At 41.6% G+C, this 17,172-nt stretch overlaps 1 protein-coding gene across 1 annotated transcript; it reads left to right on the top strand.

Annotated features, from left to right (window-relative positions):
• The first annotated feature begins 14,901 nt into the window (after positions 1 to 14,901).
• On the top strand, positions 14,902 to 15,891 carry LOC117362326 (olfactory receptor 52E4-like). The gene has a single exon (XM_033948556.1). The coding sequence runs from the start codon at positions 14,902 to 14,904 to the stop codon at positions 15,889 to 15,891; it is 990 nt and encodes a 329-aa protein (XP_033804447.1).
• The last annotated feature ends 1,281 nt before the right edge of the window (positions 15,892 to 17,172 follow it).

The following is a 17,172-nucleotide window of genomic DNA, read 5'->3' as shown; positions in this document are numbered from 1 at the left end:
GCCTTGTTGGTGATTTATACAGTGAAAAATAAAAGCTCATTTTACATGAGTACAATTGAACGGTTTTGATTGTTGTTTTCAAGTCCTTTACTCATCACAGATGGGTCAAAAATTGGCTGGCGGACAGGAAGCAGAGGGTGTCCTCCAGCTGCATTGCTACCACTAGGGGGTGGAATATTTTCAGTCGCTAAGGACAGGTATGTTCCCTGGAGTCCTGCAGAACTTGCCTGTCCCTCACAATTGAAAAATGTGACAGTAAAACAGCACCCTCTATTGGTGAGACTGTGGGTGGAGGACTCCTGCTCAGCTTAGAGGGAACACTGCCCGGGATGACACAAAACTCTCCAGTAGGATCAGAACTGTTGAGGAATGCAAAGATCTACAAAGTGACCTGAACAAGCTGGGTGAGTGGGCAAAAAGATGGCAGATGAGCTTCAGTGTAGATAAATGTAAAGTTTTGCACATAGGAAAAGGGAACCCGATGTACAGCTATACGATGGGAGGGAGGGTATTGGGGGAAGGCAACCTTGAAAAAGACTTGGGGGTATTGGTGGATACAACGATGAAGCCAGCGGCACAATGTGCAGCGGCCTCAAAAAAGGCGAACAAAATGTTGGGTATTATCAAAAAAGGTATCACTACCAGAACGAAGGAAGTTATCCTGCCGCTGTATAGAGCAATGGTGAGCCCGCATCTGGAGTACTGCGTCCAATACTGGTCGCCGCACCTTAAGAAGGATATGGTGATGCTCGAGAGGGTCCAAAGAAGAGCAACAAAAATGATTATGGCCATGCCATGGAAAACCTTGCATATACCAAAAGGCTGGAGAAGCTGGGGCTCTTTAACCTGGAAAAGCGGAGGCTTAGAGGGGATATAATAGAGACCTATAAAATCATGAAAGGTATAGAGAAGGTGGAGAGGGACAGATTCTTCAGGCTAGCGGCGACATCAAAAACAAGAGGTCATTCAGAAAAACTGAAAGGAGACAGATTCAAGACGAATGCTAGGAAGTACTTCTTTACTCAGAGGGTGGTGGACACCTGGAATGCGCTTCCAGGAGAGGTGATAGGACAGAGTACAATAATGGGTTTCAAAAAAGGGCCTGGATGACTTACTTGAAGGAGAAAGGGATTACAGGGTATAGATAGAGGGGGTACTATACAGGGTACTTCAGGATTTAGGGCATAAACAATTCAGGTGGTGGGAACTTACAGGTCAAGGACCTCGAGGGCCGCCGCGGGAGCGGGCTGCTGGGCACGATGGACCCCTGGTCTGACCCGGCAGAGGCAATACTTATGTTCTTATGTTATCTTCAAATGAACCTTGTCCAATCGCTCTTTTCTAGAATGCCACTGTGAAAGGGTATACATTCTGTCACTTAAAGGAACCCAGAGAAATGGAAAATGGATGACTAGATCGATAGGTCAACTGCAATGGTTTTGTAAAACCTTAAAAACTTTGGTATTCTCACAATATTTAAATTGTTTACCTACAGGGTCTACTAACTGACAACTAACTGACAACATCGTAAGATCTACTACTATGATAGACTTACTTAATCCCTTTCTTTTACCTCTTTTCACCTTTAAGTGTATTCTGGTCTTCTGACCACTTGTAAAGTGAGTCCAGCTCTGACAAGAGATGACCCAGTATATAAACTGAAGACTAGATTAGATTAGACAGCAGCAACTAGAACCCAAACGTCAGCTTCAGAACCCAACAGAGAATTGCAGATCAAGCCTGTGCCATTAAACATAAAATCAATCCCTGTAGAAGAAGACAGAAAGGAAAAGCATGCGAATCCTAGAGGCAGGAACTCTAAGTCATCCAATGAGGAAGGCAAGCAATTAGGACCCTCCAACCTTCTCTTCAATAAATTTATGAGCCCTCTTCTTACTCTGGCTCAATCCATAGGCTTTACCATTTTCGCATATGCCGACGATATTCAATTACTTCACCCCCTAAATTCTACTACACTAGCTGAAACAGAAGAAATCAATAATAAACTCAAGTTGATCAACTCCTGGCTTCAGCAAAATAAGCTTTCTTTAAACATCTCCAAATCCATAGAGTGTATTTTTCTCTACTTCCCCAAAAAGCACTCTGAACCATCCGATCAGCATTGACTCATGCACTATCCAACATGTCAATAAAATCAAACTGCTAGGAGTTATTATTGATGAAGATCTCAACTTTCACCACCAAATCAGCAATATCATTCAGAAATGCTTTTACAAATTAAGACTCATCCGTTCTATTTTTTCTTTATTAGATCCCTTCACCATCAATATTCTAATTAACTCCTTTGCCATTTCCAACATTGACTACTGCAATGCCTTGTATCAAGGAATTACTCAAAAAGAAATGTGTCATAAGAACATAAGAACATAAGCAGTGCCTCCGCCGGGTCAGACCATAGGTCCATCCCGCCCAGCAGTCTGCTTCCGCGGCGGCCCGAACAGGTCACGGCCTGTCTGAGTCACCAGAAGGGGCCCCCTTGCCACCTTGGTTTCCCATTGAGTCCTATCTTCCCATCGAAGTCCTAACCCTCCGGTCTTGCACATGCACGACCTGGTTGGATTTCTATACTTATTACCTGGTTAGCTTTCTATACCTGTGTTACATCCCAGCACCTCTCTCAGTATCCCACGATCCCCCTATCCCTCAGGAATCCGTCCAATCCCTGTTTGAATCCTTGTACCGTACTCTGCCTGATCACTTCCTCCGGTAGCACATTCCAAGTGTCCACGACCCTTTGGGTGAAAAAAAACTTCCTTGCATTTGTTTTGAACCTGTCTCCCTTCAGTTTCTCCGAATGCCCCCTCGTACTTGTTGTCCCCTTCAGTCTGAAGAATCTGTCCCTATCCACCCTCTCTATGCCCCTCATGATCTTGAAGGTCTCTATCATATCTCCCCTGAGCCTCCTTTTTTCCAGAGAGAAGAGCCCCAGCCTATCCAACCTCTCGGCGTATGGGCAGTGTTCCAGCCCTACTTACCAGTTTCGTGCTCTCCTTTGGACTCTCTCAAGTACCGCCATGTCCTTTATTGAGGTACGGCGACCAATATTGAACGCAGTCGGTTACAACTATTACAAAATACTGCTTTTAAGCTTATTTACAAAGCTAAAAAATTTGGACCATGTGATTCCCCTCTTGCGCAAAGCTCACTGGTTACCCATTCTTCACCGCATCACTTATAAAATACCTCTGCTAACATTTAAAACCAAGCAGTCCAAGTCACCAGCATTCATCGATAAACTACTTATTCCGTATACCCCTTCCTGGAATCTGCGTTCCTCTACTGAAAACCTATTCTCTGTTCCTCCTATTCGTGAACTATTTCTTGATTCTACCCGTAAAACCACTTTTTCAGTCACTGCTCCCACGTTATGGAACAACCTTCCATCAGATCTCAGACAAGAAACATCCCTTGAAAAATTCAAATGTAATTTAAAAACATTCCTTTTCAAAGACGCTTTTTCAGTTTGACTCTATTCTCCATGAGCCCAAATAGCATCCTTGTAATCGGCAGTACCAAATTAAAACACTTCTTTCGAAACGACCCCTAACCTAGTGTGCTAATGCCCTCCCGTTTCTTCCCTCCCTTTTCACATTTTATTTTTGCCATTGTATTTAAGCTCTTACCATCTCCCACTTTTCCTTTTGATTCCAGTAAGTCTATTTGTTTTGTCATCCCCCCCTTTTTTACTTTAAAGTTTTTATTTTATTTTAACAATACTCTGATGTAAACCGTTTAGGAATGTTTTTGATAAACAGTATATCAAAGATTAAATAAACATGAAACTTGAAGAGTCTACTGCCTTATGAGCTAGCTGGAGCAGAGCAAAGTCTTCCTATTTGAGGGAGGGGGGAAACCAATTGGACCTGAGCCAGAGATGGAAAACTGTGGATCAGCTGAAGGTACCAAACTGACCTTTTTCTGTTTTGCACATTTATTTGAAACTGGTATAAAGCAAGATTATGTGGAAATATTACCTTCTGGCAGTTGAATGTAGCTTCAGCTGGAAGCTATGAGGATGGTGGCAGGTGGGTAAGCTGAGACCAGGCCTGAATGAGCTGGACTAAGGGCCTGTTTTACAAAGCTGTGTGGCAACAGCCCCGAAGCCCTTTAAATCTCTATGGGCTTTGGGGCCGTTACCACGCTGCAGCTGCTAGCGCGGCTTTGTAAAACAGGCCCTAAGTGTGTAGCCCTCGATGGAGACTGCTCCAGCTTTGTTGGTTGGGCTGAGAACCTGTCAGCGGCCATTTTAAGTTAAGAAGTTACTGGAAAGTTTTGCAAAACCGTGAGGGTTTTTCCGTTTGGCCACTGATACTGTGGTAACCATGGAGGAACAGGAGAGGCACCAGAGCTCACTTGAGTGACCTCCCCAGAGGCTGAAAGAGAAAATTAAAAGAAGGTCACCTGGTACCATCAAAGCTATAATTTTTTTATTTGGAAGAAGGAGACTCTGTTACCAAAGAAGCCTGAGAGCTCACAAAGAGTGAACAGAGATGTCTTCATGGTCCCTGGGCCCACGTAACAACTATTAATGTTGAGTACTTATCATTTTATAGGTGGTGAGGGCTTACATGGTAATTTTGAAGTAATCAGCTTGGACTAATGTAGATGTGCTACCAATTAGCACAAAAATTCCCAATTTCCAACCCCCCGACCAAAATATTTAAAATTATTTTAGCATGTGGGTAATAATAATAATAATAATTTTATTTTTACACACAGCCTAACCAGAAATGGTTCTAGTCGGTTTACAACAAATAAGCACAAGTCATACAGTGGAGAATACAATTTAAAAGGAAAAAAACAAAATACAATAAATAAGAATTGGTCCTACAGTAGAAAATATGATTTAAAATAAAAAATGCAATTTTAAAAAATGGTTCTAAGCGGATTACAACAAATAAGAACCGACCATAAAGTAAAAATACAATTTAAAAGAAGATACATTGCAAGATGGAAGCATAGAATTATTAGACGAAACCACCAACAGTTGGGTCTTCCATAGTTTTCTAAAATCAAGATAAGAGGATCCTAGCATAATTTTACCTAACCAATCATTCAGTTTAGCAGCTTGAAAAGAGAGAAGTTCTCTCCAGAAATATTTTGTAACAACATAATTTAGCGGAAGGAAATGTAAACAGACAAACTCTGCATGTGACCTTATTTGGGTGGTTCAAAGAAAAATGGGAAACAAGGTATCCAAGTGACAAACCCAAAATTGATTTGTAACAAATGCAAGCAAACTTAAACAAAACTCTGGCCTCAATCGGGCAGCCAGTGGAGTTTCAAATAATATGGTGTAATATGCTCCCATTTTTTTCAGTCCAAGATCCAGGAATTACTGCAGGACACCCGAGTATAACCAGTAAGCCCTTTAAGGTATGGTAAATGCCACACTAGCACTTACTGTGCTTAGTAAAAGGACCTCTTAGATTGTAAGCCATCTGGGGACAGGGAAATTCCTACTGTATCTGAGTGTAATTCACCTTGAGCTCTACTGAAAGGCCTGAGCTAAATGTATATAAATAAAAAGAGAGTTGCACAGATTAAAAATTTGCTTGTGGCATTGATATTGTTTAACAATACTTTTTTTTAGAAGCCCAGGTCAAATGTATTACATGCATTAGAAAAGACTGATGAAAATCTTAGCCTGAAGAAATAAATGATAAAGCAAAATTATCCATAGAGTCAAAAAATATTTTGAAGATAAAAAAATCCCAGAAAGGAGATGCAAATGTAGACAGAAGGAAAGAACATAAAAAATGCTAAGTTAGAAGTAATAAGAAAAAAACAAAAATTGCCGTATATGAAACAACTCTACCAACAAAAACGGCAAAACTATGAGGAGAGGAGGACGCCTTCACTTATAGATTGAAGAAAGATGAATGAGTGAGTAGAAAAAAGAAAGCTATAAGAGCAATACCTATATGAAACAACTAAAAAGGAGAATCTAAAGAATGGAAACTATTATAGAGACTTCAGTATCAGGGAACTGTAGTATACCGTCAAATAATGCTCTTGAACAGTATCCCCTAGGCTGACAACTGCATAGAGGCTATTAAAAGCCAAATCAATCCGCCCGATACATCATATTGTCTCTTAAATAGTAATGTGTGCAAGAAAAAACTCGAAATAATCAAAAAACTGTGCTTACATCAGCTACTAACTCATTCATCTACCTCTTTCAGCAATGAAAAAGCTCAAAGTTCAAAAAATATCAAAAAATGGAAAAAGTGCCCAAAATCACAAACAACAATAAATAAATGTCTAAAGTTCCGAAAAGGACAAGTCTAACTTATCTGAATTCTAAAGGTTGGATCTGTCCATGACTGTGTTAGGTAAGTCCGAAATGTACCCGACAGAGCTCTGTTCCACTATCTTCTTCAGGAGCCGAACTTCCTTCCAGTTAGAATCCACAATAAATCAGTCTAAAATGTGAGAGAATAAATGCTCAAAGGAATTTTTGATCTCCCACCGCCCTGACATTAAGGAGCATTAAATGGCGACTGAACAATGAGGCTCAGTTTAAAAAGCCCTGCGAAAAGGCCGCACACTCTCTGAAACGTGATGACATCATCAAAGAAGCTTTATTGATCCTAAACTGAGGTGAACAACTTAACGTTTTGAAATAAAAGGAAAAAAGAAAAAAACTAGTATTAAGAAGTAAAACATCGATCCACATTCTCATTGTGGCCTAACGGAGGAAAAGCTTTCAAATGAAAAATCCAGAAGTTTTCACATGTGAGTTAACGGGACTGCTTGTCCCCATTGAAATTACTAGGAATCTGTTCAAGCACACACCACTATAGTTGGGAAAAGGAATGATTGTGGGTTACATTGTGGGTAACCATAGGGGCTGACATTTTCTGAGTATTCGAGCAGCTCCGATGTTCAATTATCCTTTTTCTGATGTTTCTAATAGTACATCCTACATATACTTGACCACAGGGGCAGATGATAACGTAAACCACAAATGTGGAGGAACAAGATGTATTTGATTTAAGTCTGTAAGTCTTACCAGTAATAGGATGAATTCATTGGCTCTCTTCATAAGAGGTATCACAAACAGAACAATGGCCACACGGTCCATGGTGGCCTGTATGAATGGAATGAAAATCAGAATTCCCCAAGGGTTCAGTTCTGGTTTGATAGTCCCAAGTAACTAAATAGTCAGATACATTTTTTCCCCTTGTATACGCTATGCATGGATTAGCTTGAAAAATCCCATTGAGTATCCGGCCCCCTTCTCTCTCTCTTCCTCCACCCCAATTTTATTGAATATCGGGCCCCCATTTCTCTCTCTTTCTCTCCCTCCACCCCAATTCCATTGAGTTATCCTGCCCCCTCACCTTCCCACCATTGCTGCTGCTTTCCCACATGCTCCTGATGGCACAAGATAAACCTTAAGCACCACTTAACCTCTTCCCCTTGCCAGCCCATCTACCTCCCTTCCCCTCATCTTCACGGTCGCCTTTCAGTTTCAAATTGAACATTTTCTTTTTCAGAAGGGCCCTGGCATGGCAGCCGTTCCCTTATGTTGCAAGTGGCTGCTCCTTCCAAAGCTTCCCTCTGACGCAAGCTGCCCAGGCAGAAACAGGAAGCTGCGTCAGAGGGGAAAATTTGGGCCGAGCAGCCACTTGCAACTTAAGAGAACGGCTGCAGCACCAGGACCCATCTAAAAAAGAAAACATTCATTTTGAAACTGAAAGACGACCATGAAGGCGAGAGGAAGGGAGGAAGATGGACCAACAAGAGGAAGAAATCCACAGACCGCAAGGCCCCCTGGAGCTGTGGAGCCCAGGGCAGCTACCCTGTTTGCCCTCACCTAATGCCGGCCCTGATCTTAGCACCACACTAGCAGGCCCTTTTTGGCCTAAGTCCTTAAACATTCAAAGCAGAAGCAGGGAAAGTGTCCATAACCAAAACAAACGTCCTTTTTTTTGATTATGGCCTGCCTCTACTAAACGCCCAGATCACTACTACGTCTACAAGTACACCCCCACGACGTCTACACTTTTTGGCCATAATGAACCAAAAAAACGCCTAAGCCCCAAACGTCCAACAGAAGGGCTTTTAGGCGAAGGAGGAGCCAGTCCTTCGCCTAAAAGCTGGATTCTGTAACCGGTGTCTGTCAAAAACAACACCGGTTACAGAATCCCCCCCCCCACAATGATCCAGGCAGGAGGGTGCCCAAGCCCTCTTGCCCCTTCGAACCGCGACCCCCCCCCGATGGCATCGGGTTGGGCCCATGTGCCTAAGGCCCCGCCTACAGGCCCCACTGATGTTTTCAGCCCGAGGCACATGCCTACTGGGTCTACCCCTCCACCATTGCTTTTACAACAGAAGCATTTTTTCAGTGGGGAGGGGGGGTCACATATGCATTTACCTTACGTACATGCTTCATATCAGCTAACTCAACCATTTGAATATAACGATCAGAAAGCAAGTATCATGCCAAGACTCTCTTAATAATGTGCTACATGAGAGAATTTTGTATGGCTATATTTTAATTTGTACAGGTGTTTTTATATTACACTAATTTAAAGATATTTGTAGCCTTGTGCTTTGAATTGGATAATTGGAAGAGGTACAGGCAAGGATTTGTGATTCCCTGATGAGGAAGGTCCGTGCAGGGATTTATTAGGACATATTACAAAAGAAGGGTGATTTTATAGCCAGGGCTCACACAAGGATTGCTTCTTTCTCACACCTATTACAAGGAGAATATCTTTATTTTCCAGAGCTGTAAGGATTCGGACAGGACACGTGTAAGTTTATCTGCACATGTCTAATATCAAAAGCTGTTGTATAATGTGATGTAGTAGTTGGGGAAACCTAGCAGAAACAGTCAAAGAGCTAAAAACAGTACATTTTGCAGAGAAAAAGCTCACCTATTTATTTTAAAAACACTGCTAGAGTACATGTTTCTTGCCGCTTTCAGAAGCTTCCATTACCGTAAAAAATCTACAATATCCGATTCACTCCTCTGTCAAAATATTAGGAGTTATTCTTGATCAGGTTCTGAATATGCAAAACCAAGTGAACTCGGCAGTACGTAAAGGTTTCCACATTTTATGGAAACTGCGCACTCTCAGAGCATATTTTGATTTCTCGGCATTTAAGCTGTTGGCCCATTCACTGGTACCGAGTCACCTCGACTGCGGTAATGTTGTCTGCCTGGCAGGTGTTAAGAAACACTATTTCCAGGCTGCAAATTATACAGAACACGGACTGAATAAGTTTGATCATGTCACCCCTTTGTTTTGGGAATTATATTGGCTACCGGCTGTGGCACGTATTCTCTTCAAGTTGGGTTGTGCCATTGGACTTGATTGATTTATTCTCAGTTTCTCCTCAAAAGTACTTTCGTAAAACTCATGCTTTATTTGTTTATCCATCAGTGAAGGGTTGCAAGTTTAATAGATATCACGAACATATGCTCTCGTATCAGGCTGCCATTTGGGACAAAGATTTTAAGCATCTGTTTACCGTTTCATTTTCCTATTTAGAATTTAGGAGACTAGATTCATAGGAAATTAATTTTCACCTTATTCCCTAATGATTACATTTTAGTAGATTTGGAAACTGCCTAGAACTGGAAGGTTATTCGGTCTAGATTCTAGAAACTGATTTTTATGTTTATGTTTATCAACTCATCAATATTAATATCAGCAATTCGACTCCTATACAACCTCAGCTTCCATGACCCCATTACTCCAGCGCTCTATGCAGCTCACTGGTTACCAGTCAAAAAGCGATGCATCTTCAAAGCCCTGGTCATGACACACAAGAGATTCTACCAAAAAACCCAGCCTACATAGCATCCAAGCTATGCCTATACACCTCTAACCGCCCCCTACGCTCCAAAGCAGAACAAAGACTCAGCATTCCTGCAGGGAGATCCCTCCGAATAAGTAAAGCATACAAACGATCCTACAGCCATTTCCTACCTCAGCTATGGAACCGACTACCCACACAGATCAGGTCGCTAGACTCACTAATGACCATCCGCAGAGCAGTAAAGACCTTCCTCTTCCACCAATTGAGCTATTAAAAACTGCCTCCTCAATAGACTTTTCCTCGTACTCTTCGCTATGACCAGTCTGGTCTCTAGAATAAGCTCTGTTATTGTCTACTGTAATCTATTTGTTGTCATGACTAGTCTGTTTTCAAACGATTGTGAATGTCTACTTGTAACCCGTTCTGAGCTTCTGGGAGAACAGGATAGAAATCAAAATAAATATCTATCAGCTCATAAAAAATGCCACTTACCTGAGAGGACTGGGGGAGTCATCCTAGCTTTGCCTCTGTTCAGATGTCGCTGTTAGGACTTCCGTAGGCAAGGTTCACGGTAGAAACAAGTAAGGCGGAAACCAAGATGGATCAGAAACTAGACACAGTGCAGGAATTACGTAGGTGTGGAATGGGAATCACAGGTAGAGCGGGAATAGATATTGAAGGGAAGGCTGAAGAGGTCAGGGCTTTTAGCTTGGAAAAGAGACAGCAGAGCAGAATGAAGTACAACAAAGATAACTTAGTGTAGCTGGGTTTAAAAAAGGTTTGGACAAGTTCCTGGAGGAAAAGTCCATCGTCTGCTATTGCCCTGGGATTGAATGCATGGAATGTTGCTACTGTTTGGGCTTCTGCCAGGTACTTGGGACCTGGATGAGTTGCTGTGGAAACAGGATACTGGTCTGACCCAGTGTGGCTATTCTTATGTCCTTATGTAATGTCAGAGGTGTGTGTGCCGTACAGGAATGCATTTCAGTGGACTAAATGATCCATTAATAGTATGTGACGTGCAGGTTTAAGTGAAGAAATTCCTGACAGGAAACATCATTTTGAGCTTGTAAAAGCAGCATTGAACAATGTTAAACCCCTGTGATTGGGATGGTAATTGTGGATCCAGGATAACCTCCAACACTTGCAATGAGGATCCAAAGGATATGCTAAAATTTGCAATCAAGACTGGGGTGGGCAAAGCCAGAATACATTTCCTAGAAAGCAGAAGGTCCTTCGACTTATCTGGGTTCAATTAATCTGTGGGTTTGCAGCCCTTCTGCGATAATATTCATTTTGGCCCAGATTCCATAAATTACACCTAAAGTTAGGTGCCTCGATTAGCATGCCTGACCGATCTAGGTGTCTTATGTTAATTCTATTAAGTGGCTTAATTGGCACTGATAATTGAAAGCATCAAAATGGCAGATGATGTTTAATGTGAGCAAGTGCAAAGCGATGCATGTGGGAAAGAGGTACCCGAACTCTAGCTTTGTGATACTGGGTTCTATGTTAGGAGTCACTGCCCAGGAAAAGGATCTAGGCGTCATTGTTGAGAATATGTTCAAACTCTCAGCTCAATGTGCTTTAGCTGCTAAGAAAGCAAATAGAATGTTAGGAATGATCGGGAAAGGAATGGAAAACAAAGATGAAAATGTTATAATGTCCTTGTATCGCTTTATGGTACGGCCGCAGTTCAAATACTGTGTGCAGTTCTGGTCGCCATATCTCAAAAAAGATATAGCGGGATTAGAAAAGGTACAGAGAAGGGTGACAAAAATGATAAAAGGGATAGGATGACTTCCCTATGAGGAAAGGCTAAAGCAGCTAGGGCTCTTCAGCTTGGAGAAGAGACAACTCAGGGGTGATATGATAGAGGTCTATAAAATACTGAGTGAAGTGGGAAGGGTAGATGTGAATCGCTTGTTCACTCTTTCCAAAAATACTAGGACTAGGGGACATGCGATGAAATTATGAAGTAGTATATTTCTTTACACAACATGCAATTAAAATCTGGAATTTGTTGTCGGACAATGTGATGAAATCAGTTAACTTGTTCTTCTTGTTAGGTGCTATTGACTCGTGCTCGAGTCCTAGCGACTTGATGAATTGCGGATCTAAAAAGAAATCAGTTTTGTCCTAGTCCAGAAAGGTCCTCCAAAGTCATCCCCATGGATGTTTTCAACATGTCCAGCCATCTGATTGCAGGTTGCCTGATTCCTTTGATCTTCCCAAACATGATGTCCTTCTCCAGTGATCTCTTTCTTCTGATGGTGTAACCAAAAGAAGACAGTCATAAGTTCATTATTTGGACTTTGAGTGACATAGCCGTTTTGATCTCTTCCAGAATTGATTTGTTAGTTCTTTTGGAGGTCCACAGCACACCTAAAATCCTTCTCCAGCACCAAAGCTCAAATGAGTCAATCTTCTTTGAGTCTTGTTTCTGTAGTGTCCAGCTTTCACATCCGTAACTGACCACTTAGAAAATGAGTATGTGGACAAGTCTGATCTTCCTTCCTCCTTGCCTTTGAATACTTTGTCGAGATCCTTCATTGAAGAGTGACCAAGTGCTATTTTGTAGAGTATTTCCTCCCTGCTAGTTGCTTCTTTGTTTACAAAAGAGCCCAGGATGTAAAATAGAAGTTGTAAAGGATTTTAATCGCTTTCAAGCTCAAAATGTTCATCATTTCCCGTGTTCATGATCTTTGTCTTGTTTATGTTTTGTTCTAAAACCATGTTATGACTTTCGGCTTTGACTTTTCACAGTAGATACAACATGTCTTCTTTGCTGTTGGTGATGAGCGTTGTGTCATCTGCATAGCGGAGTTTGTTTATATCTCTTCTTTCAAATTTGCTTTTCTGATGATGGCTTCACCGTAAAGGTTGAACAGGTAAGGTGACAAGACGCATCCTTGCCTGGTGCCACATTTTATTGCAAACCAGTCAGTGTTGCCATATTCAGTTCTCACTGCAGCTTCTTGATTTTCATCTAGGCTCTCTATCAGCTGAGTTATGTGTTTGGGAATTCCCATTTGCACTAGAGTTCTCCATGGTTTATTGTGATCCACACAGTCAAAAGCTTTGCTGTAGTCGAAGCAAAGGTATAGGGGTTTTTGGTATTCTTTGCTCTTCTGCAATATTCATCTAACATTGGCAATAATATCTCTTGTTCCTTGACCTTTTCTGAAATCAGTTAGCTTAGGGAGGTTTTAATAAGGTTTGAATAATTTCCTAAAAGAGAAGTCCATAAGCCATTATTAAGACGGACTTGGGGAAATCCAATGCTTATTCCTAGGATAAGCAGCATAAATTCTGTTTTACTCCGTCGGTTCTTGCCAGGTACTTGTGACGTGGGTTGAAGGACAATTTTTATGTTCTTATTTTTAAAAATCAATTTAAAAACCATTAAAAAAATTAATTAGCTGGTAGGCACCTAACTGAGTAGGTTCCTATCACTTTGAGGTAGGCGTCTACACTGAGGCGGCATGGTTTGACTTAGGTGCCGGTAGGGGCACTCATTTAGGCTGAGAAAACCCAGGCCAAGATGGGAGTCTGCCTAAGGTTTCAACACCTACCAGTGCCTAAGATTGCGTAGGCCCCACTAAGTCAATTCTATAAATGGTGCCTAGCGGATGATTGAGAATTGCGCTCAACGGCGCACAGGAGTTAGGCACCATTTCTTTGTGCTTAAAGGCAAAAATATCATTTTGATTACTGAAATCCAAGGTTCCAAGGATCTAAATGTCATCAGCATACACGTAAGGGATTAGAGAGGGGGGGGGTAGGTACAGTAGTTTGTTCAAGAGAGCAGAAGTGACGCAGCGAAAAAGATATGCAGCGCCACTAGTGAACCCTTGAAAAAGCCATTAGAGTTGGCAAAACGGGTCCCGTTGGGCCTGGATGTCTGAATCTTTTTAAAAGATAAGTGATGTATTTCCTTGCTGAGTTTATGAAAAGTAATGACCATAAAAGTTTTAAAGAAGAATAATTCATAAAGAAATTTCAATATAGCGAGGGAGTTTTAGGATGGGGGAGGTACAGAGAATCAATGATTGAAATATGGAACCGGTCAGTCTTGGCTAAAGGTTCATTTGCCAACTCCCAAGCGGGTTTCTGAGATCCTCAAACCCCCTTTATTCTCACTCTGTACAGTCGGACAGTGGGATTTCATATACCATTGGATTGCTTCCTTTTTGATCTCACAGGCCATCTTTCGTTAACATCAGCATGGAAAGAGCCCTATGGAATGCCCATTATGATCTGAAATGCTTGGGATCTGGGATTTTGCCACAGTATTTTGCTAGAGCGATCTGTCAAATACAAATGAAGTAACTTAGGTCCTGCGCCATCAATTTCTATTTCCTGAAGCCCTAATGACGAGAAGGGTATGAGGACAAGCCAATACATCTATTACTATGAGCACGACAGTACTGCCGTGGTCGAAATGATGATATAGGAATCCTTCCCCTCGCTAAAAGGCATTTCCCACACAGGAAAGCTAGGGACCTCCCTCCACTTCAAAATCACTGAGCTCTGGAACAACCTTACCTCCCCTCTTCGGAACTTGAGCTCTCTCCAAGTTTTCTGCAAACATCTGAAAACCTGGCTTTTCTCAAAAAATGTAAGTCTCCCTCCAACTTAGGAATCAAGGAAACTCTTATATCTTGGCATCCCAAGTCCTCTAAATTTTCTTCCCACTTCTACCTCTAACCCTCTGTTATAGTTCCTTCCTATTTCTCCTACTGTAAACCGCGTCAAGCTCTACGAACGTGGAGATGATACGGTATACAAACCTAAGGATTAGATTAGATTAGTGAGACTTATAAGGAAAGTATCCCTACTGATTGGGAGTGTGGAATATATTCTTGGATTTATTAATTTAATATACCGTGGTGTCAGAGCAGTTTACAATTATACTGTGCACTGGGGACACAAAACAGCCACACCACAAATTAATAATGTATATTTTTGTTTAACTACGAGAGTGTGTTGTGTGCGTCCTATTCGGGGTGTTATTGCACAGTGCAAAATTAGTTTCTTTCTTTCATTATATTCAAGGAACCAAAGCTCTTGTGGAACCGAGTCTGACGTCAGCAAGGCATCATGGCCTCCCTCAACACCACCCACTACCATCCTCCATTCTTCGTCCTGAAAGGTATCCCAGGACTGGAAGCTGTGCACATCTGGATCTCCATCCCCTTCTGTGCTCTGTACGTCACACTAGTTTTAGGAAATGCTCTCATTTTGTTTATTATCAAAACGGAAGCCAGTCTCCACCAACCCATGTATTTTCTCCTTTCGATGCTGTCCGGGACTGACATAACTTTATCCACCTCTGTAATACCTAAAATGCTGACTGCCTTCTGGTTTGATTGCAGGGAAATCTATTTTGATGCATGTTTGATCCAGATGTTCTTTGTCCACTTCTTCACAGCTACAGAATCTGGGGTTCTGATGTTAATGGCTTTTGATCGTTACACTGCAATATGTTATCCTCTGAGATACACGTCTATCCTAACCAACTCACTCCTTGCTAAACTTGTGCTTGCCGTATCTTTGAGAAGTCTTTTGGTGATCTCACCATTTCCATTTCTTATTAAAAGATTGCCATTTTGTGCTCATTACGTTATTCATCATACCTTCTGCGAGCACATGTCCGTCGCAAAGCTGGCCTGTGCCGATATAAAAGTCAATACGGTATACGGGATGAGCGCAGCTCTGTCTGTAGTGTTTCTGGATATGCTCTTTATTTCCTTGTCTTACATCATGATACTCAAGGCCGTTGTGCGACTTTCATCCAAGCAGGCCAGAGTGAAAGCTTTCAGCACCTGCACTGCCCACATCTGTGTTATCGCTGTGTTTTACATACCATTTCTGTTCACGGTTTTCTTACAGAGGGTGGGACACAAAATCTCTCCTTCTTTTCATATCATTGTGGCCAATCTCTACCTCATAATCCCACCCACAGTAAACCCCATAGTATATGGGATAAATACAAAGCAAGTCCAGCAGAGGATATGGAAAATATTACATTGTAGGAGAAACAATACTCCAAAAAACAAGAGAGCGGATGAGCTGAGGTCTAAAGTTTAAATATTTATATCTGTTTATCCTAATAAAGTAATTAAATTAATAAGGTCTGGAATAGACATGGAGAGAAGTTAAAATAAAACAAGGGACTCTTGGGGCTAGAGAGACTGACTTGATTGTCATTGTAATGACCCTCAAGAATGATCATGTGATTGTTTATTGATTTGGTTCATTTTATATCCCATTTTCCCCAACAAGCTCAGAATGGATTACAGGTTGACGTATATAATGCTTAGACAGACAGGTTATCATTTCACATGTGTACAGTCAAGTTAGATCATCTTAGGCTGGTATACATCAAGAATCAAGTATAGCTTATTATCAGGTCATCTTGGGTTGACAAGGAAACCCACATTCTTCCATCATTATTTTTGCAAGCTGCAGTGGGCGACTCCTGCCTGTAGCATGGTTTTTCCATCACCAAAAAGCAGAATAGAATTGATAAATTTAGTGCTCAATATTCCGCCTTTCACAACAAATAAAAAGAATAAAAGTGGAAAAGCTTATCATAGTAGGAAGATTATCAGGGATGGAGCGGGGAGGAGACAACTGAGGAATGGTGAACAGGAGAGGAAGAGGAATAGGGTGCTGCATGCTGGTTGATTAGTCAGCCTTTGAAAAAAGTGGGTCTCTAGTCAAGACCTGAATTTCTGATATGCGATTTTGGATCTAAGCTGTAAGGACAGGAAACTCCATTGAAAAGATGCCATGCAAACGAAAGCAGAGTGTCTAGCCATCTCAAGACGAGAGCAAAAACAGGTAGTAGAGTTAGGCATTGCCTAGATGAGGACTTCAAGGAGAAATTAGGGAAGAGAGGTAAGAGGGATAAAAGAGCAGAGAACTTTATGAGGGGACCAAGAAAAGACTGATGTGGAGTCATGAAACTTACAGGTTATTCCACACTTTTCTTGACACTTTTCGTTTCAATGAGGCAAATGGGCACAAATATAGGGAAACCAAGCCATTGTGACATCGCCGATGAGGTTGGCTCTTAGGCATTGGTGGAATGAGGCATTATGACAGCCCAACCAAGAAAAGACTGATGAGTCATGAAACTTACAGGTTATTCCACACTTTTCTTGACACTTTTCGTTTCAATGAGGCAAATGGGCACAAATATAGGGAAACCAAGCCATTGTGACATCGCCGATGAGGTTGGCTCTTAGGCATTGGTGGAATGAGGCATTATGACATCACAATAGGAGGAGCCAAAGAAAAGTTCACAGCCCAACCAAGAAAAGACTGATGAGTCATGAAACTTACAGGTTATTCCACACTTTTCTT

Source organism: Geotrypetes seraphini, chromosome 6, assembly GCF_902459505.1.
Source record: "Geotrypetes seraphini chromosome 6, aGeoSer1.1, whole genome shotgun sequence".
NCBI classification, from domain to species: Eukaryota; Metazoa; Chordata; class Amphibia; order Gymnophiona; family Dermophiidae; genus Geotrypetes; species Geotrypetes seraphini.
Note: the sequence above shows the minus strand (reverse complement) of the source record. Positions and strands in the feature narration are given on the sequence as shown.